The following is a 20994-nucleotide window of genomic DNA, read 5'->3' as shown; positions in this document are numbered from 1 at the left end:
GCCGCAGCCACGGGCGCTTTGACAATGGCCTGGCGGACAATCGGCTCGGCTGCCGGGTTGCCGAGTCGCCGGGCCGCCGGATACCGGGAGGAAAAATATGGCATTTTCTTACTTATTTTTTCAGGCTGTTTTCGCATATTTTTTGCGACCAAAAAGTTCCAAATTTCTCTCGTGCCTCGAGTCGCCCGAGCGCTAGCATACGTTGGACCTAGTCTGGTTTCAGACGGTCTTGCAGGTTAGTGTTGCCACGGCTCGGCGCGGCTCGGCTCTGGCTCGGCTTTTGATGGCTCTGCCTTTTTCGGTTGAGCCGAGTCAAGTCAAGCCGCAGGTTAAGCCGCGGCTTATAGCGGCTTGAGCCGGCTACCCATCCCAAAACGGAAGGTAGTTCACGCGGGTACCGCAAAATACGCAATCCATTGGCCGTTTCACTTCGATGTTGCTACATATGAGTATATCTCCTCCTTTCCAAGGCTTTCAAAGTCAAAGATCTCTTCATCCATGCCCAATCCCTGTGTGAAAGATACAGAGTGGCCTTGTTTGAACTGAAACTTCAGCATTTGCAGCTCTTCCATTAGATCTCTGCCCATTCTGTTGCGCCGGTCTGTGGCTGTCATCTTCCCAGATGAGAAGACACATTTGCAAGGGACAGCAGAGCCTTGGATGGGCAGGATGTCAATTGCCATGCTATAAATAGTGGGAAATCTGGCTTTTGAGGCCTAATTTTTCGAAAAAAAAGTGTTAAAATTCAGTGTAAAATAGAGAACAAATTTGCAATGCAAGGTTTAATAAAGCTGTACTCACCTGCCAATACACAAGGGCATCAACACTTGGATCTGTGGGTTCTGCAATGTATGAAAACCACTCTTGTTCCACTGTTTGTGCTGCTGGGGCCTTTGCTTTGGTTTTGAACAAAAGGTTGTGGGCCTTTTGCTGTTGAGTCTCAGGCTCTGAAACAGATGACAGTGTGGTGGTGGAGGCCATCTGTGACTTGTATTTTTGCATCTGGAATATTTATACAGTAAGCAGAATATTCTAATGAAAAATTAAACAAAAAAGTGCAATACCTCTGCTAAGAATAACTTCTCTGCATTGTGCATCTTCTCTTGTGAACTAATCTGCCCAAACAATTCCAGCTTGTGAGCTGGATTGATAACTAACTGGTGTAAGTATTATAGGTGATGGTAATAAAATTGCCCTTACTTGTAGCCAGAATATATATGTCGTTTGCCCAGTTGTAATCACAATAATCAGCAAGTTTGTCCAAACCTTGCTGAATTATATCTGCAGCATGCAGTAGCTGAGTCTGCCTGTCTTCCCAGTGGCTCTGTTAATTGTGAGATACATTGAAGACCAGTGAGCCTTAACATTTCAGAGAAGCTGAAGAGCACTTCTTTTAATTGATTCCAAAATATTGGCAAAGTGTTGTCTGTGCAAAGAAGATGCACATATTTAAGAGTTCTAAGTTGAGCGGTGATGCAGTAAAATTATGTAAGATCTACCACTCGTATAAGAGAACGCAGCATCGCAATCGAATCACGATGAATGGCATCAAGAAAATTATCTGGAGAAAAAGCCTCAGGCTCAAAGTTTTGTAATGACTCCTTTGCAAATTCAAGCATGGTTATGGCACTGAGAACCTTTTGATATGCCAAGATGACAATGTGTGGGAAGCATCTGAAAAACAATTGAGAAATAATAATGAATCTTTCAAAAATTACTTGTTGAATGCGTCGCTAAAGTTTGCCAAATACAATCTGATACCTCTTCAGCTCCTTCTCAAGAGCTTCCACACAGATGTCATTATTGCTAGCATTGTCCATGGTGATCCAGCCAATCTGATTATTTTTTGTTAAAATAAAACATTGATGCAAATAAGTGAATGTACCTTATAAGTGATCTTGATATGATCCAGAATATGAAGAAATGCAGCTGCGAGATGTTCACCAGTGTGTCTGGTAGAGACATGATGGAAGCTGATAAGATCTGCGCGAAGCTTCAGCTGCGAATGAAGACCATTGCCAGTTGTCGTGGGCATAGCCCCGGCCTCCCATTTTATTCTTCATTTTCCCTGATTTTCTATGATTTATCCTACGTTTGTACGGCCCTCCAAACGTCATCGGCGCATTGGCGCCAGTTTACAAGTCCTAGCCGCGCGCTAACACCTTAAGAACACATCACCGACGGGCACGCATCAGCGTATCAAAACGCGCCTGTATCACCGCCGCTTCAAGCGCCGCATCACGCTTCCTCGGTAACAGCCGCACTCCGATCCCCACCGGACATCCGATCACCGTCGGCCCAACAACATCATAAGCTATGATACACCAGCCTCCGACTACCTCTGAGTCCGATTGGCAACGGACACCCTATTTCCGTCAGCCTGACAACGTCATACGCTATGACACACTGGCCCTCGTTCCTCCACCGAAGTCCCCTAGACACTAGCAGCCACCGTAGCACAGTTGCTTATGTAACGCCTGGTCTGTGCACAGCCTGACTAGTATATAAAGGAGTCCCTTTGTCGCTACCTAGCCCCATCTCAACCTCTTGGTTAACTGGGCTAGGTAAGCTTTCAGTTGTATCGTAGTAAAACACTCACTAATACACTTGGTTAACTGGGCTAGCTGAATAAGCTAATGCATAGTCGCCAGACCTCGTCGGCGCCGCCTTCTGATTAGATCCACGCAGTATCCCTCATAGTGTGTCAACGCAAGTCCACATCACCAGTGTCCTTGGTAACCAGATGCAGCTATTGCACTGTGACTGCCATGTATGGAAACAGATGAAGATCTGTCCACATGTCCATGGTGAAGGAGATTTTCCCAACTGCATTCTAAATAAAAAACTGTAAGTGGTGGCACTCTTTGCTGTGATTCTGATGCCTGCTTTGTCACACACATTAACCCAGGCATCGATGTGGTTGTCACAGAAATGTTGCCGAGGATTGTCCGTACTTGCTGTGGTCCAGCCTGTCATCTGGTGCTTTGAATCTCATTGCTTTGCAAGTCTAATTAATATATTGGAACATGGTCGTGGCAAACGACCGTGGACACTCAGTTCAGACTACGAGAGAATGGGAACAAATTTTATTTCTTCATTCCATGCAGAGAAACTGTGAATACATGAAAGAAGAATAAATAATAAGTTGAACATGCCTTCATTCCGTGCAGAAAAACTGAGAAACAGAACAAAGGAGGAGTGAGGTGGGTTATAAGGCGAGGCCTCAAAGCACATGCGGAGTCTGAAATGAATATCTAAAATGGATAACTAATAGTCCATCAAAGGAAGGAAAATGGAGCCACCAGCCATGGTAGCGTATTGAGTGTCTGGCAGTGTAACCATTGGGCTACATATATTTAGCAAATTGTGCAAAATTCAGAAGAAAGTGGGCAAAAGCTGAGCAAGTTCTACCTGTGCAACTTTGTTTATTTATTGTGTGGAGGAAGGGCCAGATGTCATTCACCTGCTTGCCATGTCTGTTGCCAGCAGGTCCACATGCCAGCAACTTCCAGTGTTGACCAGCAACAGGCAAAGTCGAAGGACTTGCTAGCTGATGTGGAGTTGCAGAGATGAGGAATGGAGCTTGTTTGCGAAGGACCAGCATGGGGTGTAGGACTGGTAGGTGAGCTGTCACTGCCAGAAACAGCAGACAAGTTGAATGACTCATGATCTTCAGAGTGTGGAGACTGTGCTACAGTGTCATGATTCACATGTGGTCTCAAGTCCAGTTATTAAACAGCTGTCATATTTATAATCAGTTACACACCTGTCTAGTCTCTCTGGGGCTTGTGCCTCTTTCTCATTCTCAGTGTAGAGCTCTGGTGCAGCCTGCTGTGTATGACAGCCTCTCTTTGGTGTTTCCCACTTCATCAATGTCTCTCCCTCAGCCAGATCTTGAGTTGCAGGCCTCTTCTTCCCTCCTCTCTTCTTCATTGGAGACTTCTGCACAGGCTCTTCAAAGACAAGATCTGAAGTATCACAGAGAATGAGATGTGATCAGGTGAATCTCAAAAATGCGCACCTGTAACCCTCCACTGAGTCATACTAGCTCCATTCTCAAACTCAACATGCTTTGTAGTGGTCCTGCACCTCTTAGATGTCCTGCTAGGAGTAGCTGCAGTCTGTTTTACCTCTCCTGAGGCTTGAATGCAAGCTTTGGGCATGGTGGCAAGCAAGGCAATGCGGCCCTTTCGCTATCGGGACAGCTTGACCAGCTATGAGCCAGAGCCAAGCTGTGCCGCACTGAGCCAAGTCACTGGTAAGCCATGAGCCGATTAACGGCTTGGCTCAGCTTCCACGTGGCTTGGCTTAATGGCTGAGTAGCTTTCGAGCCAAGCCATGGCAACACTATTGCAGGTGTTCCAGATTTGGAGGGTCAATTTTTGAATTCAGAAGGACCTGTACAGATTTGGCATGCATAAGCACTCTCTGACAATGCGAGGCATGGCCTGCACTGTACATTTTATACAACGTGTTAGGTCGACTGGACCTTCAAGGGCAATTACACAATTTGAACAATGACTCTTCCCAGCCATATTAACAAGCATCAGGTCATATAGTTCAATTACATGATGAATTCACTGTAGAAGAGACTTGCACTGACCGAGTCCATCTTTGACAAGAAATTCGAGTCTTTTAGCAAATTTTTAATGTAAAAATTAGCCAACCCACCCTAAAAGACCCCCCACAGTCTAGGTGGTACATGTAGACTGTCTCCAGCCTTCTTAGTGGCCATATCTATGGCCAAGTGATTGCAGACCAACTCGTGGGTCTTTCACATGGACACAAAGGCTCATGCCCCTGTGCCAGTCATCGAGCTGCGGCCGAAGCAATGGCCAATCAGAAAAGATCTTACTGAGATCTCAGAGTCATGGAGCAATAGATCGACCAAGGTGGAAGCCACTGCAAAAACTTTGATGGCCCAACTTGTCTGGGTACCAGGCTCCAATGTTGTGGTCAAGCCAAGTATTATCATTTACTCTGGAAACCAAGGCTTTGCATCTTCAACTTTTCTGTATGCTTCACGGAAGCCCTTCCATCACTCACCAACAAGGTGAGCCTTATCACCTACGAGGAGTGCAGGCCATGGTCTGATAAGTTCCTTGATTTGAAGAGTGCAGAAGTGCTCATTAACCAGGAAGCATGAGCGAGATGGAGATGATTTGATTCTGCTCATTGAACTATCTCTGAATGTTGCACAGATGATACTCCAGGCTAGCCTTGATATTGATGATGACAGTTCTGATGTCCAGACAGTTGACACTCATGACCTAAAATACTTGCTCTAGCCGTTAAGACATGATCTGATGCATACATTGCTCACCATATTGCTTTTCAAAGCATTTGTAGGAAATTTAATGACCAAGGTAGTGTCTGGCCGCACCTCAGCGTACAGGCGCAGGACTGTGACCATGTTTTTTTCTTCACCAGTTGCAAGTACTGATCAATATGGCATATTGCTCATTAAACAGCGGCACACATATGAAGTTTGGAACTTAAGCCGTGCGAAGGGATTGGTATGCAGCTCCATAAGTGCTTTAACATGAGCGTGCCCTTCGCCAGTCTTCCAATTGACCTTGAGCCAGTCTTGCTAGTCAGACGGAACATTATGATGGTATGGGCTCTGATTCATGTTCATAACCCGTGCTCAAAAGAATGCACAGAGAAAGGGCAGTAAATAATATTTACATATGAGTGCCGACATGGAGAGAGAATACAGCGACAAAGGACGGTAAGAGACGCGACGCGGCCAGCAGCACGACGATGCCCCACGTGACCGTGCCGAGCGGCTTGGGTTTGATGGCGGGATACACCCGCAACGACGCTTACTCCGTAAGCGTCTGGCTCTGGGAGAGACCATCAGTCGCGACGTTCAGCTCCCATCCTACTCCCCTCTAAAGTTGTCTTACTCTTTCCACTATATTTGCTAACGTCTACAGCATAGACAGTCAGTATTCGATATTCAGCTTTGATAACCTCATTCGGAAATCTCAAATGGCGGGACCTACGCGGGAACCGACCGCTCTTGCACGTACGCTTCACACCACTCTGAGCAACCACAAGGGACCGGTGCACGTCGCCCGGTACGCCAAAGGCTCCGCGAAGTACATCCTCACGGGCGGGCAAGACCGCACTGTCCGTCTCTGGAACCCCACTCTCGGGACGGAGATCAAAGTTTTCGCCGCGCACGGCTACGAGGTGCTCTCCATCACAGTGTAAGCATGTCGTCCTGGTGTCGGCGTGTTATTTATATCATGAACTTGACCGTAGACCGTTGTCAACCGCTGTGATGCAGAGCGCACGACAATAGCAGGTTCGCTTCGGCTGGAGGGGACCGATCGGTCTTTCTCTGGGATGTCTCGACGGGTGCGACCATTCGAAGGATAGCGGGGCACATGGGGAAGATCAACGCGGTGGAGTTCAACGATGATGCAAGTGTGGTAGCTAGTGGTGAGCGTTATTCGGTTAAATTTGCGTGTCTCGAGTGCTCACCAGCTCCAAAGGCTCGTACGACTCGACAGTGCGCCTCTGGGATCTTCGGTATGTTTCAGATTTTCCGCCTATATCTGAAGTCTGATAAAAAGACTCCTATCAGCTCGCCTAATCGCCAGCCTATACAGATCCTCGAAGAAGCCAGAGATGCGATTCAGGCATTGTGGGTCGGAAACGGTACTATTATGGCTGGTTCAGTCGATGGGCACGTGCGTACATACGATCTTCGCATGGGCCAATTGCGATCAGACTTTATCGGGCGTGAGTCTGTTGTTACTCGGCCTTGCTTTTGTCTGACACCCGGGAAGCTCCTGTGACCTCCGTCGTGCCAACCCAAGATGGCCAAAGCTATCTCGTTACGACCCTAGACTCCCACGTCCGGCTCATGGATGTCGCCACTGGAAAGATGCTAAACGATTACAAGGGCCACAAGGTCGAAGGTTATCGGTGCAGGTCATGCTTCGGACATGGCGAGGCCAGTGTGATCTGCGGAGATGAGAACGGGATGGTGTGGGCGTGGGATCTGCTCGAGGTGAGTGCCTTGTTGGACGAAGTTGGAGATATGGCCGACACATAACGCTGACCCACAGGGCGCGCCGCTGCCTCCCAACCCGCCACCCAAAGTCCACGGTGGCGTCGTGTTGTGGGTAGAGCATCACCCGATTGAAGACGGAGAAATGATTTCCTCGGCGGCCGACGGTACCGTGAAGGTGTGGAGGCATCCAAGTTCGAGTACGTGAAACGTATTGCGTTCGGGTGCCTTTGCAGGTACGAGAGTCCGCCTAGCGAGTACCGACGGCATTCTAACATTGCTCGTCCTGCCCCTCGCTTTGTCAGTTTCGCCTCATGTAGAAAAATTGATATAAAATTTGCGTAATTCTTCCTGCCTTCCTCCGTCGGGGCCTGCTCTTGCGATGTTTCAGCGCGCCGAGGTGTTGGAGCGTATCTTTTTCCATTCCTTGCGCGAATCACGGCCCTACGTAAACGCCAGCGGCGTATACGAAGCGTGCGTCGGCCTCGTATCTCCTGGCTAAACGGCTTCCGCACCGAGATCTCTTTGTCAAGAAGTTTCAGTCCCTGCCCTTCCTGTCCCGCCGAAAGGCGGCCGCGTTACTCGTTTCTGCTCAGCTCGTGCACAGGACCCGCCCGGCGCTTCGAGCTATTGTCTAGGGACGGTGCGCGATGCCTGCGGCGCCGCGCGGCCGTCGACGTGTCTTATGTCTTCGCGTCATCTGAACCTTCTCCAAGATTCACCCACGCGTTAGCAGCTGTGCCGCGTCGCGCGGGGGTGCGGCCCTGGCTGTGATGCATCAAAGCCGCCCGCGGCGCCGTCCTCTAGGGACCGGGCTTATTGTCAAAGCCGTGCGCTATGAAAAAAAGCTTCCGAGCTTCGCCTCTTTTGTGTTATGTCAGGGATTCCTCAGGTGATCAAGCGCGCTGGCGTGCTGCGGCCTCCGATGGAAATCAGGTATAAAAGCAATGTGGAATGGCCGGCCGGTGTCCTGCCGCACCACGGTTCAACCCACCACAGTTCATCGTATCCACCCTCTTAAGCCCAGCGAGACGACGCGATGTCTGCCGTTACCCACTGCCTCGAGATCACCAAGTTCGTGCCCGACGATATTGCTCGCGCGGCAGGCGTGCTCCTCCCTCAGCCCTCTGCGGTACCAAGCTCGGCCCGGCACTTGAGGTGGGTGCGCGGGTTTCTCCTCGCAGCACGCGTGCTGACCGTCTTCCAGGGTGTGCACGGGGCAAGAAGTGCAGGAACCCCAGTACTCATACTACGTCAGAGGTACGCTTCGGCAGCTCCCATGCCCATCTGCGCCCTATCTAACGCCACCTGCGCCTGCGCCCGCCAGCCTGGGACGCGACCGAAGACGAGCACAACCCGCTGCTCGACGCGGCGCCCGCCGCCCCCGCCGATGAAGACTACGACGCCGCCGACGCGCCAGCGCGCAGCGCACTCGTGTACCGGCACCACGTGCACCTGATGTGCGAGCCGTTCACGGCGCTCGACGCGCCGCTGACCGAGTTCGTGCTGTGGGACCTGAAGCCGGGCGCGGCGCCGGCGACGGTGCGCGCGCTCCTCACGCGGCTCATGGCCGTCGTGGACGCGATCCCGCGCGAGCAGGGCATGCACCGCGCCGGGTGGGGCTCCGTCGTCGGCGACGACAGGAAGTACTTTGTCGTCATCGGCTGGGACACCATGGAGGTGCGTCTTTTTTCTATTGAGTGGTGCGTTGCGCGGGGTGTTGATAGACGTGGCAGGCGTTCCAGACGGCGGTGCAGAACTCGGTAGATGGGCAGGCGCTGCTCGACCAGCTCGAGGAGCACAGCGTCAGGCTGATCCGGCACGTCGATTTGCAACAGCCGGAGCCGATGGTCGAGGCTCGGCTCTAAATTATGAAATAGTTTCGCCATTTCTATATATAAAAATGGAGTGGCCCCTTTCGTCTTCTTGGGCTTTGCAATTCCATTCAATACAGCATTCATCCATTCAGTAGAGCATCTTAATTTAGGGTACAGATGTACATGCATGATATATTATGTAAATGTATGGCATACCATCGCTGCGAGTGTTGAGGTTATGGATCATTATGCGTCAAGTCAAGCGGCAGAGGATACCGGCTCGGCATCCTTGTGGGCATCAATAGCTCTGTTCCAGACATTCAAGTCGAGGGCCCTCTGTTCCTGTATGAGAAGAGCGCGAAGAACAAGTGTCGGTACATCGCCGTCCTGTGATACAGAGGTCAGCGCTGTACTAAGCTGTGTATGCCGCAACGTACATCATGTTGCGGCAGATCCAATCTCTCTAGGTATCCAATGGCCATGAGCGGGGTGTTGACTTCGCGCAGCCAGGAGAAGGAGCGGAAGCCGCTCAGGCAAAGCGAGATGTCAATGAGAAGGGTGTCCTGCTCGTCTGCGATGCACACGAGCGCATTCTCAGCATCATACAGCCTAATGCTGATGAGACAGTCAGCTCGTGCCCATGCCGCGTCTCCTAGGAAACAAATGCCACTTACCGGCCGACGATGCGCAGCTTGCGCGAGACGTGCTCCGTCGTGAGAGCATCGATGCGCACGACCTGGGCAAAGTCGTTCACATTGTGAGACATTGATGTCGCCTGTGTGCAAGTTGCCGCATGAGATTCCCGGAGAGCGAGCGAGCGAGCGAGCTCGGCTGGCCGCCGCGCGCGCGGTTCCGACGAAGATGGTGGTTCAAGTCAGACGATGGAGGACCGTTCCTCAAATGGAAGGCAGGGGCCTTCGATCCTAACAAGCACAAATAGCACCCCAAAGTGAGTGTGTGCTGACTAAGCAAAGGCCCTCGCGACGCGCGGTCGCATCTCGCCCTGATGCGTATGTGTCCTGGCGGAACGCCGGCCTGTCCTCAACACTTTGAATGTAAGCAAGCCGAAAGAGCACCGAATTTCGTGCGTATGGGGTTACACGAAGAGTCCGGACGGTGCCATATTGTCAAGATGCGCAAAAGGCGGGCCTATGCACGAGCGTACGTGCGTCCACCATTTGCGCATCCGAGCATAAAGACTAAGGAAACGAACGTGCAAATTAACGTGCAAACGAATGTTACATGATCCGTAAGGAGCAAGGATGGGATTGCTGTCCTGATACAGCAATTCTGTGATGACCGCCGCAAGTCATCAAGATTACAAACGCCAGGTCCGCACACGAAATGCTCTCTAGAGAACTGACCTCTGCCGCAAAGAATAGTGTGATAAATTCTATGAGCAAGAATAGATGTCTCCTAGGATGCACATCCGTATTTGATAGAAAGCTATCAAAGGAGTGGGCCACAGAGCGAAAAAGGGCCGGAACCAGTGTAAACACTGGACCGGAGATGGCACCATGTAGGAATGTTCAACAGTCCCGCACAGCCCCCACATGCAATTAGCGAAATTAGGTAAACTGATAAGCATGCCACAGCATGTCGTCGTACTGTCTGGCCTTGCCACTTGGACGATACGTATACCTGAGCGCCCCTGCCCAGATGTCGACTTCATAAAATAAAATAAAATGCTGGACACCTCGCCCACGCCTTCAGCCATACTAGGATCCGCACCGCTTGAGTCCCGCGCAGATCGCACGCAGCGCCCGGAGGCAGAGGGTGCGCGTGCGAAACGGGGCTCGCCTGCGACGAGTCGCACATGAAGCGCACCGCTCCTCGTCCGCGGCAGGCGGGAGGAGGCAATTTTGCGTCACTGCCGCTGCACAGCCCGGAGGACGCTGGACGTCGCTGCTGCCGCCGCCCAGGGGCGAGGGCTGTTTCACCGTGACAGCGGCTGGGAGCTCATGGCGGGATGCTGCGATGCCGGGCAACAGCGTGTTTCGGCACCTGTGGCCTTCTCGCTCCCATATTGCACATGTGGCGTTCGCACCTCCGAGGTTAGGCGCGTATATACAGCCTGTCACGCCTACAGTGATTCCCATAAGCTGGTTCTTCTGTTCGTAAATCTAGTGATCTAATCCCGTTCGTGCAAGGCATAGCTTGTCGTTAGAGCTCAGGGCGCCAAGGGTCAAATCATATCCAAGAAAGTAAGCAAGAATAGCCAGACTTGTCCATTCGTTGCGCTCCGTGGAGGCCCGCCCGCTGTGCATCCTTTTCCAAAGAAAAATGCAGCGCGAGCTTGCACGAAACCAGCATGGGAAGAGCAGGGGCAAACTGCCACAAGAGGCCAGAGAGCCATCTCAAGCCTCGGGATATCCCCAGCTCTGTGCCCTCAGGCCCTCCGGGTCGCTCGTGCGCATGCGCACAGTCCCGCTTCGGGCGCGACCCGGAGGAGGGAGCTTGCCGGCATCGGTGTACGTCGCCTGGTCACGGAAGCTCTTTCCAAAAAAACGCAGTCAGCACACGCGCGAAAACTCTCCTCCGCCTAGTGTGCGCTCACATGAACCTGCGGTGCGGCAGCGCCCCCCAAAGCCTGAGCCTTCTCTACTTTCTCCGCAGGCGCAGGTGCGCCCGGGTCGCCGCTTGCACGCAACGCGAGCTCCTCTTCCTGATCCCGCCGCTTCTCCCGGCGCCAGAGCCAGAACAGGAACGCGCCGACGGCGAGGGAGAGCGCTGCCAGCCCGCCGACGACCGCGCCGACGATGGCGGGGACGTTGATGTTGTTGCTGCTGCTGCTGCTGCTCGTCGTGCTGTTTGATGCGGACTGGCTTGTTGGGAGCAATGAAGGCAGCGTCAAGCTTGGGAGGGGTGAATGCGTGGTAGGCGCGGGAAGATTGCTGAGGGGAAGTATTGATGGTGAGGGAAGTCCGACAATCTGCCTGGCCTCAAAGGTGTCGACTTCGGTGTCGTAAAGTCGCTGGACCACGCGCGTAAACTTGGCGCAACGCATCAAACGGCAGGTTGCTTACCGGCTCCGTGTCCGAGTGACCATTCGCGCCTACAACGGCCAAGAGGACGCACAGGACGACGGTAATCCACCAAGAAGAGAGAACTGTAGCCATGTCGGGCGCGTGAAAGCTCAGAACAAAGAGCAGAGAGGTCTTATATGCCACCCCAGAGCGCCTGAAGCTACTGACAGGCAGACTCGTTGGGGATGTTACGCATGGTGCAGGGCCTCAAGGATGCTCCTGCTGTGGAGCCCGCCGTTCATTTCATGTGTTCAGGTTGCGAGCCGGATGCGAGAGTAATGACGCCATTTTGTGCATAAGCGTGAATTCCCAACCTACATGAACAGCGAATCATCTCTTGAGCTCTCCTGCTTGCGGAGGTGGTGCCGACACTTGCCTTCACAGGTCTTCGACAACTTGCAAAAAATGTGAGCTCAGCAGGTACGGTATCTTACCACAGCGGGAGAGTCATGAGCATCGCGAGGTGAACGGTACGAGGGCCTATGGGTCTCGCAACCAGGGTTGGCTTCGCTCGGCACGTGATAGGGCAGGACCCGGTGTACCGCTCACCGTTGATCGCTCGTCAGCGTCCGGGCTCTTGTTGGAAGTGATGCAAGTCCACTTGTTCTGAAATGGCCTGGAAACGCATTTTGAAAGTTGATCCTCCAAGAATACACCTCGTGCTGATTTTTTTCTGCGGTGATATCGACCCTTCGCCGTCCATGTAGCCATGCCACGTTGACACAGCCGGACAGTCTCGGAGTCGCTTAATCGACCTGTGCACCGCCTCCCTCACCGCGCTGCCCCGTGGGTCTGCTCCTCGCCAGTAGCAGACGACGAAGGCACAGTGATGACATGGAGTGTTCTGGGTCCCAGCAGCGAAGAAGAAGTGCGAGCATCGGCTTCTCGCAGTTCCAAATCAGCTTCCCCCACTCCACTGCCACACCCGCAGAAGCGAACGACGTGCAAGCGAATGGCTTTCATAACGCCTGCGAAGGGCGTCCGCGCCCGACGCTCGTTTCTCGTGGGCGCCTGAAATCAGGCCGCCATCAGATCTGGTTGATGGCTTTTCAGATTCGGTCGGCCGACTTGTTTCTGCTCGACGACCGTCCCGCATCCAGCACGACAGCCCCCGCCTCGCAAGCCCTCGAGGGACTTGTACCCATGGCTGTCGGACTGTTAGTAGCCCGTATACCGACCCCCAGCTCACCAGACGATGACACTACGTACCGAGACGACACGGAAAAGGGCGAGGTTGAAACACGTTGGACTCCGAGCGAGATCCTGCTCGCGGCGCAGGTGAAGCAGTTACCGGTATCTACTGTGGTTTGAAAGCTAACGTCTTTCTAGCTGGGGGTTTTAGCTTCACAGCATCATCGAAGCGAGTACAGCTGTCAGAAGCATGGCCCAAAGGGTGAGATACTTGCTATGTCCCTAATACGCGTCATCTGCTCACACGAATGTGCCAGGCGCACCCACAGCCTATGTACCACTATCCTTACAATTCCCAGATCATTTCCAGCAGCTCTTGGAACAGCAAGCGGCGTATGCTGACCGCCAAGCGTGGTGGCCAAGCCGAAAGCCTGCCACTCCACACGACCCGGACGAACGCGATCTCAGATGTCACGAACCTGCCATCATAAGGCACATGCCCTCCCCCTCTACTTTACAAGAGGATCTCCTTAATGCAATATCGTCATCCTTAATGCCGCAAGCAAAAGTCCCTTCATCTAATACGGAACCGATACCTCCAATCAAGACATCACAGACACATCCCCTTAAGTAGGTCATCGGAATCTTGCGATCAAGTGTTATTCTTATGAGTCATTTCAGTATCTCCATGTTGATACCCCCAGAAATGCTATCTGTCATCGCCGCACATCTTACACAACCTATCGCGCCGTCACCCACGATGTTCGACCTGCCCCTTTCATGTCAACTGCACCGCTCAATACCATTACCTCTCTATCGGACGCTCACTATGCCGGGCCCGGGGACGAAGCCCGAATCCGTAACCGACCTGCCCGTCCCTGCAATACGCAAAGCACTCAGGCCCAACTCTACGAGCTTTGTCAGCCTGCTGTGGAACCAGAAGCTTGTGCGCAAAGCGGCCGTCTTCTCTGCGCCTATCAAGTCATCCCATGCTACGCATTCGGCCCAACACACCGTCTCGGTTGCCTCTGCCGTCGTGACGATGGGTGCGCGCCCAAACTCCGTTGGTCTACCGCCTGTCCGCGGCGCGCCAACGCCCGCTTACGTGTGGTCGCGGACCTCAACCGACGAAAAGATCGGTCAGGGTCTGACAAAGTGAGTTCCATTCCAGCGACCACCCGCGGCTGAGGCTGACGTGTGTCTCTCCTTCCCCCCTCCCTCGTACCGTTCAGCGTCATGCCCGCCGCAGACGTCAGCCGCGCCCGGTACGAAAGGCCCTCGGCGATGCGCCGACGATCCGCAGCGGCCGCGTCGCTAGACAGGCCGCCACGACTGCTCGGGAACCTCTTCCTCTCGTCGTGCCCAGGGAAGAAAGGTCCGTGTCACCCTGCTCTCCGCAAGCCGCATGTGCCGCAGCTGATCGTCCGTCGGCTCTTCGCAGTGCGCCTGAACGGCCCCGTCAACGGCAGGGGTGGCGTCTACCGAGATCTGCGACAAGATCTGAAGCGCATCAAGGAGCTTGGCGTGGGTTGTGTGGTGTGGTATGTCCCGCGTTTGGCCCTGTGGCAATGCCGCGCAGGTTCGTGCATGCATGCTAATCGGAGATGCCTGTCCCCCCCCCCTCCCCCGGCAGCTGCCTCGACGACGACGAACTGCAGTACCTCGGCGCGCCGTGGGAAGAGTACGCGCAGACCGCCGACGAACTCCGTCTCGACGTCCTTCGGTACGTCACAGTCCGCTTTTCGATCTTGCCTCGCCGCAGGGCTGACCGGGAAACTGCCCACAGCATCCCCACGCCAGAGGGACTCGCCCCCGCGGACGCCGCCGTGCTCGACGCGCACCTCGCGCGGCTCATCGACGCCTACACGCTCCGCGGCATCCCGGTCCTCGTGCACTGCCGCGGCGGCGTCGGGCGCGCGGGCCTCGTCGCGTGCTGCTGGGCGTTGAAGCTCGGGCTCTGTGGTTGGCTCGAGACACCCCCGCGCGCGTCGCGGCTGAGCTGCACCGCGCCCGAGGACCTGGACGACGTGCCGCCGCACGACGCGCCCGGCGCGGGTGCAGGTGCAGGCGGCGCCGTCCGCCACGACACGCTGCGCCTCGTTGAGCGTGCCATCGCGCTCGTGCGTCGCCGCCGCAGCGCGAAGGCCGTCGAGACGTTCGAGCAGGTCCGGTTCCTCGCCGCGTACGTCGACCACGTCCGGGGCGCCGCTGCCGCCGCCGCCGCCGCGGCACAGGCGTCGTCGGCCGCGCTGCTCGATCGGGACATCATCGGGGCGAGGTGAGATCTTCGCGGTTCGCGCGATCGGTCGGCGACGCGGAAGGGAAAACGCCACGAAGACGAAGGATACCCACATTTGTACCGGAGCCATCTCTAATTTGTTGTCAGTTTACATAAGCACATACCCCTATACCCGTGTATCTCGCTGCAAATTGGCACACGCGCGCGACTCTGGCCTTGTGTACGAGGGAACGCAGGGCTCTATTGCCGACTGTCCGTATTACAGAGAGGGAGAGACATGACTTCTACACTATGAGAGCGGGGGATTACAAAGACTACAAAGAGCATGAGTAAAAAGGCACAAATAACCTAGCGAGACATCCTTTGGAGCAGGGAGCACAGGGAGCTACGAATACAGTAGAGCGGAGGGGAAGGGTTCGTATTAGGGCGGCGCCGCGGCCGCGTGATGGAGAGTCCCCGGCTGCGTGGGCAGACTGAGAAAAGAAGGGTGCGACATATTAGGCAAGGGCTGAGGGTTGCTGTCTCGGGGGACACATATGAATAAGTAGACAAGCGGGGCGTGCTATGCGAAATACGTGTCAGCCGACCCTGCATGCTGCGCACGCGTGGCACAAGCTGGGGAACCACTTACGACGCTCTGGAGCATACGTGTGCGCGGGAGCCCGAGCTCTAGTAGCCGCGCCTGCGCTGGGCCTGCAGCTGCTCGAGGGTGCTCTTGGCAGCCTCTTCCATCGCGGTGCTCTGTCGCGGGTTGACGGACTTGGCGTACTGGGCGCCGTGGACTGTGGGAGTGTGTGTGCATGCGTCAGCATGCGGGTGTGGCGAGCGGGCAGGGCGGGACGTACTGTAGGTGATCGCGGTCCAGGCGACGGCGTGCGGGGGGCCGGCGGAGTAGACCTCCCAGGCGAGCATCTTGGTGCCTCCGTTGGACTGGAGGAAGTTGTTGAGCTGCATGCGCCAGTCTGTGTGTGCGGCGTGAGTCTCGTCGGGCACCGTGGCGGGAGAAGGACTTACGGCTCTCAGACATGATGACGACGCAAGCTCTTGGAGTCGGTGGAGGGAACGGTGCAGAGAAGTGACGGATACGAGAGGGAATGATGGCTGGTACTCATTGCTCAGGCCAATATTTATATTCTGGTATACTGACGGTGGCTAGATTCGGTCATCGCAGGCCCGGAGCTAGCAACCACAGTGGATGATACCAATGACTCGGCGAGCGTATAGCCCACCTCTTGGGAATCAGTAGCAACAGGCCGGCACCGAAGCGGCACGAGCTGAAAGAGTCAAGCCGCCGCAGGAGCGGTGTTCCCGACATCTCCCTACGAGGGCCCACGGTCGCGGGTAGCGCCCGTGTACTTGGTTGGGCGGCCAGTTGTCCGGATGACGATGTCAGGGACGCAGTTCAACGGACATAGAACTATCGCGACCCGGCGACGGACTTGGCGGATGTATACGTATCATACTCTGACAACACATCAGCCAGGCGAAAACCGCTTTCCATCACCTACGGGATTGCTGTGCCCGCAAGCCTCTAGCCTCAATCGTCCGCATTTGCAATCTCGCACTGCGCATGCAAACGCTACCTGGGGAGGGAATTTATTGCGTTGCTGCGCTCGCGTCGAAAGCAGCACAAGTCGACATCCTGAGTCATTTGAGCACCGAGCCCATCGCACTCACAGAAGCTGACTCAAACCAAGAGCGGCGCGGTAGGCGCCGGTATATAACTACACTTTCCATTTCCGGTAGTATCACGTGCCCCGCCGGGACCAGGCGCCGACACAGGTCCTACACAGCAACTGCAGCGTGTCCGCGTTCTGGAACGGACAGACGGACAGAACTCACGAACGCGCTGTCAAAATAAAATAAAACACAAAAAAGTATTCAGTCCCTGGCTCTTACTTCAATCTGCCTCAGCTGATGGCAACCATGTTAGCTCGCGGACCAAATCGCCTGCAAACCTTACTCATGTCCGCCCAGGCGGTCGCACCGTCAGGACGGCTGAATACTTAGCATTCCCTCAGCGTCCTCTGTCTGTTTACGCACACAGCCTCTTACGTATGACACAAAAAACCTCGCCACAACTGTATTATCATCTAATCGCCCTAGGACAGCCTTGGACAACAGTCAGCGACCTATCGAGAGCCAGCACAGAGCATTCTCCAAATATCCGTTCGACCATGCGTTCCGTATGGGAAACGCCTCGCTAATACGAGGGTGCAGTATTGCCTTTGACACATACTGACTCGACGCGTGGCTCGCCGGTTCGTCTCGTCCCGGGCTTCTCCTACTGACTAGCATCCTAGGGCCGCGCCGTCACAGGTCGGCAGCAGCCAAAGTCCCGACTCGGCTCCCCTCCCGCACTTCCCAAGTGCCTGTCGCAACTACCTGGGTCTCCTTCCTTGACGCTCGGGATTTTGGAGAGCTCGTCGACCGACATCCGCGCACCCTGTGCGCAAGTCAGGAGTGGCGTCTCCCGGTGTACTAGGCTTCGGTCAACAGATGCCCGGACGGGCCTTCGTTGAGGATACCACGAGCGGAACGGTGGCACATAGTCGTCGGCGCACAGTTCCGCGCGATATCAGGAATAGGAAGGTCGAAGGGGGGTCAACCTTGTCCAAGCCGCGCGCCGAGAACCAACACACCCCGGAAAGGTGCGTGATTCCGTAGTAATGTATGAAGGCAAGCTTCTGTCTATTGTGGTCGTTGCCAGGGTCCTGACTGACGGAGTTGTTCCGTCTAAAGGTGGTACGAAGCGGAAGAGTTCCGAAGGCGTTTATCCTCAGTAAGTCCGTCAACGATTATCTTCTCGGACAGCGCTTCTCCCGCAGCTATGATGCTACATCTCGGCAGATACACGCTGCGAAATGTTCTGGCTCATCCCTTGTGCGCCGTTCGAACAAGTTTAGCGTGCAGGAAATCCTTACCTATCAAAGCTCCCTCATACTTGCAGGCACCCGTCATTCGCGTAGATCTCTGTATCGCCATCGCCGTGCGGCAAATATCATCCCTGCAATGATGTAGAAGTTCCGTCGCTATTACTAAATTAATCTGCGGTTTGCAATCTTTGCGCGAAGTTAATCAAGTTCAGAGTTGTCTCCCATGTGCACCCGTCGGCCGCATTCCCAGCTGTACGCAGCCAGAACAAAAATCAGGCCATATCGCCGTGTAGGAAGCATGGAGTCTTTGTCTCCAGCCGCACAGCATAATACATGTGGCTCTGCGTACTTTGAGAAGGTTCAGACCAATGCCTGGGACGTTCCCGCAGCTGCGTGCATATGGCGCCGAACAGAAAAATTTCAGTCGCTTTTACGCAGCGCAAAGCACTAATGTGTCAGAGTGGTAAAGCTGATGCATGCAATTTGACCCTACTCGACGAGTAGTCATGTCCGCAGGCTGCCTGTCACGGTCAGCAGGGTCCTGCGTAACTTGCATAATAGTAACTGCTCTTTGTGGACATATTAAAATTTAGCCGTACTACCAGTTGGTCAACAATGTGTCAGTAGTCGCTATATTACAACCGAACTGTGTGCACACCTAGGGGCACGGTGGTAGCCGTAAGAGACGACGAAATACTAGTCTGCGAAAGGTTCCTCGGCTACATGGGCGCTTGCGGAGATAAGATAACAAATCCCGTACCTGCCGCTGGTTTTGCTATCAGAAAGATGCCTTTCTTGACGATGACGATCGAACCCAAACGACCTCGGACTGGAGAATCGCATTCCTGACCTTTGACCGCGTCGGCGAGCTCGTCGCTGAGTCTTTCTTCCTATCCGGCCTGCTTCACTCCGTCTGCATGGATCCATGTTCGATGACGGTACCTGGCTCTCGCCGTCCGATATCTCTCGTGATTCCTCTGCAGCAACGTTCCACCCTACCCCCCGCTCAGCCAGAAACTTCACGAGCCAAGACTCCATCATCTTCCCAGCCATCATCGAGTATCCGGAGAAAGCCTCTCCGGACTTACAAGGCTATCAGTGCGCATGAACCTGTAGGGCTCCGTGTGGAAGGTACTGCGTCCGTCCGCTGCCTCTATCATTCACGCTGAACGAGAGCGCTCCGCTGTCCCAAGATTCGCAGTACCCTAACGGGCGTGTGGAATCGAACACCCCACAGACGCAGCTGTCGTCCAAGAAGCACAACAACGAGGGACCATGTGCGTCCGGCAGCCGTCCAAACGGCCCTCCATTGCCACTGTACCACCCCCAGGGCGGACTGGCCCTATCGCTGCCAGAACTCGACCCTGCAGACTTTGGGCTCCAGAACCCAATCAGCATCGACGACCATGACATCCGCATACACGACCACGACACGTCACGACGCGCCTCCTCGCGCGCGCGGCGGCCGCCTGCGAAGCTGCGCGACCGCGATCCCGGCGAGGAAGACGAAGTGGCCGCGGCGATGAACGAGCTCATGAACGGCTCGTCCCCCACCGTGCACAAAGCGGTCGAGGTGCAGGCACGCGCAGCGAGCCCGCGGAAGCGCAGGGCGGCGGGCGGCGGCAAACGCAGGCGCAGAGAGATTGACGACGCAGACGGCACGTACCCCAACCCGCCGAAGCGGTCGCGGAACCCGCGCGGCACGACTGCGAACGCGGTGGCGTCGCCGCTCGCGGGGCTTGCGACGGCTGCGGACGAGGTCGACATGGACGCGGCCGCAGTGCCGGAGCTCCAGGACGCGGACGAGGCCCGCAGCGACGTTGCGGACGTCCAGGAGCAAAGGCCGTCCACGCGCTCGAGGCGCAGGCCGCCGGCACAGAAGCGCAGGGGCTCAAGCGCAAGCGAGACAACGGCAACCTCCGTGTCGGTGTCTATTGCCCTCAACTCGCGAAGGCCACGTTCTGGGCCCTATCTCTCCAAGCCCGAGGACGAGAAGGATGCAGACGTGGACATGGCCCCCGCTCAGCCGACAGAGGCGACAGAGCCTCCAGTACAGGCGCGGCCGTCCGCGCCACACAACGACAAGTCGGGATCGGACACTTCGGAGAGGCCCATGGAGCTGTCAACACCGCCTGAGACCGCGGAGGACGTGCCGATGAACGTGGAAAAAGGCGCACAGAACGTCAGCGCACCAGACGAAACACCGACGACATTTGTCAGCAGAACGACAGATGGTGGGCAAAATGGCGCGATGGACGGTTCGAGTCCCAAGGGCGCCCCTCAGCTGCTGGCTGACGAGTCAAACGGCGCTCTCATCAAGTCGCATGGTGCCCCTTCCCAAGTCAAAGACGATACAATGGCAGGCACTGCCATAGACCCTGCTGAGTCGAGTAAAAACGCGCGCGCTCCCACACACGCTCCAGCTGACTCGAAGCCTCCGCCCTCATCGGTCAGTCCGCCAGAGACGGAGAAGCTACCTGAAGAGAACGAGCCACCGCAGCCTGCGTCTAGCCCCGCAGAAAATCCTGGCGTCAGGCCCCCCGAGCCTGCTCACGAGGATGAGAAAGAGGAGGGGGAGCTGAGCGAAGACGGCTGATGATACCCGTATGCCTTGTTACCCCTCCGTGCCTTTTCACTCCTGGTTTATCTCTCGTATCGCGCTATCTGTATACGGCTTTCTTTGCTGAGTGTATTGTATTCTCTGGTTTGTATTATTGTTCCTTTTGTTCCTCGTCGTGTATCTCTGTAGGGAAGCTAATATTGATGTCTGAATGGCGTGGCTCGCTCTCGGACTCCGGGCCCGGAAGCCCGGTAAATAGCGCTTGAGGCGCGTCATTATGGGCGCTTGATGTGGATGCTCGAATTTCCTAGTTCGATTTCT

General features: G+C 55.0%; 7 protein-coding genes across 7 annotated transcripts; 3 read left to right on the top strand and 4 right to left on the bottom strand.

Annotated features, from left to right (window-relative positions):
* Positions 1–425: 425 nt before the first annotated feature.
* PHACADRAFT_97990 (uncharacterized protein) lies at positions 426–981 on the bottom strand (the record flags this gene model as incomplete). Its single annotated transcript, XM_007396691.1, has 2 exons — positions 426–716; positions 802–981. 2 exons carry the CDS (start codon positions 979–981, stop codon positions 426–428), a joined length of 471 nt encoding a protein of 156 aa, XP_007396753.1.
* Positions 982–5650: 4669 nt separating this feature from the next.
* PHACADRAFT_174547 (uncharacterized protein) lies at positions 5651–7461 on the top strand. Its single transcript, XM_007396690.1, has 6 exons — positions 5651–6215; positions 6296–6450; positions 6504–6540; positions 6596–6753; positions 6801–7024; positions 7083–7461. Exons 1-6 carry the CDS (start codon positions 5995–5997, stop codon positions 7230–7232), a joined length of 945 nt encoding a protein of 314 aa, XP_007396752.1. The 5' UTR covers positions 5651–5994; the 3' UTR covers positions 7233–7461.
* A 1280-nt stretch (positions 7462–8741) lies between these two features.
* PHACADRAFT_185036 (uncharacterized protein) lies at positions 8742–9719 on the bottom strand. The gene is made up of 3 exons (XM_007396689.1): positions 9516–9719; positions 9279–9456; positions 8742–9228 (listed from the first exon to the last, which is right to left on the bottom strand). Exons 1-3 carry the CDS (start codon positions 9605–9607, stop codon positions 9100–9102), a joined length of 399 nt encoding a protein of 132 aa, XP_007396751.1. The 5' UTR covers positions 9608–9719; the 3' UTR covers positions 8742–9099.
* Positions 9720–10980: 1261 nt separating this feature from the next.
* Positions 10981–11960, bottom strand: PHACADRAFT_209873 (uncharacterized protein; the record flags this gene model as incomplete). Its single annotated transcript, XM_007396688.1, has 3 exons — positions 10981–11336; positions 11399–11815; positions 11868–11960. 3 exons carry the CDS (start codon positions 11958–11960, stop codon positions 11199–11201), a joined length of 648 nt encoding a protein of 215 aa, XP_007396750.1. The 3' UTR covers positions 10981–11198.
* A 741-nt stretch (positions 11961–12701) lies between these two features.
* Positions 12702–15420, top strand: PHACADRAFT_209872 (uncharacterized protein; the record flags this gene model as incomplete). The annotated part of the gene is made up of 8 exons (XM_007396687.1): positions 12702–13145; positions 13197–13260; positions 13316–13628; positions 13680–14153; positions 14231–14373; positions 14440–14539; positions 14632–14721; positions 14785–15420. 8 exons carry the CDS (start codon positions 12702–12704, stop codon positions 15278–15280), a joined length of 2124 nt encoding a protein of 707 aa, XP_007396749.1. The 3' UTR covers positions 15281–15420.
* Positions 15421–15470: 50 nt separating this feature from the next.
* Positions 15471–16281, bottom strand: PHACADRAFT_257636 (uncharacterized protein). Its single transcript, XM_007396686.1, has 4 exons — positions 16252–16281; positions 16083–16199; positions 15869–16019; positions 15471–15799 (listed from the first exon to the last, which is right to left on the bottom strand). The coding sequence occupies exons 1-3, from the start codon at positions 16262–16264 to the stop codon at positions 15907–15909; spliced, it is 243 nt and encodes an 80-aa protein (XP_007396748.1). The 5' UTR covers positions 16265–16281; the 3' UTR covers positions 15471–15799; positions 15869–15906.
* A 2513-nt stretch (positions 16282–18794) lies between these two features.
* On the top strand, positions 18795–20903 carry PHACADRAFT_257635 (uncharacterized protein). Its single transcript, XM_007396685.1, has one exon. It carries the CDS (start codon positions 20125–20127, stop codon positions 20707–20709), a length of 585 nt encoding a protein of 194 aa, XP_007396747.1. The 5' UTR covers positions 18795–20124; the 3' UTR covers positions 20710–20903.
* The last annotated feature ends 91 nt before the right edge of the window (positions 20904–20994 follow it).

This window comes from Phanerochaete carnosa (genome assembly GCF_000300595.1).
Source record: "Phanerochaete carnosa HHB-10118-sp unplaced genomic scaffold PHACAscaffold_6, whole genome shotgun sequence".
In the NCBI taxonomy this organism is placed as follows: domain Eukaryota; kingdom Fungi; phylum Basidiomycota; class Agaricomycetes; order Polyporales; family Phanerochaetaceae; genus Phanerochaete; species Phanerochaete carnosa.
This window is presented reverse-complemented; position numbering and strand designations above follow the sequence as displayed.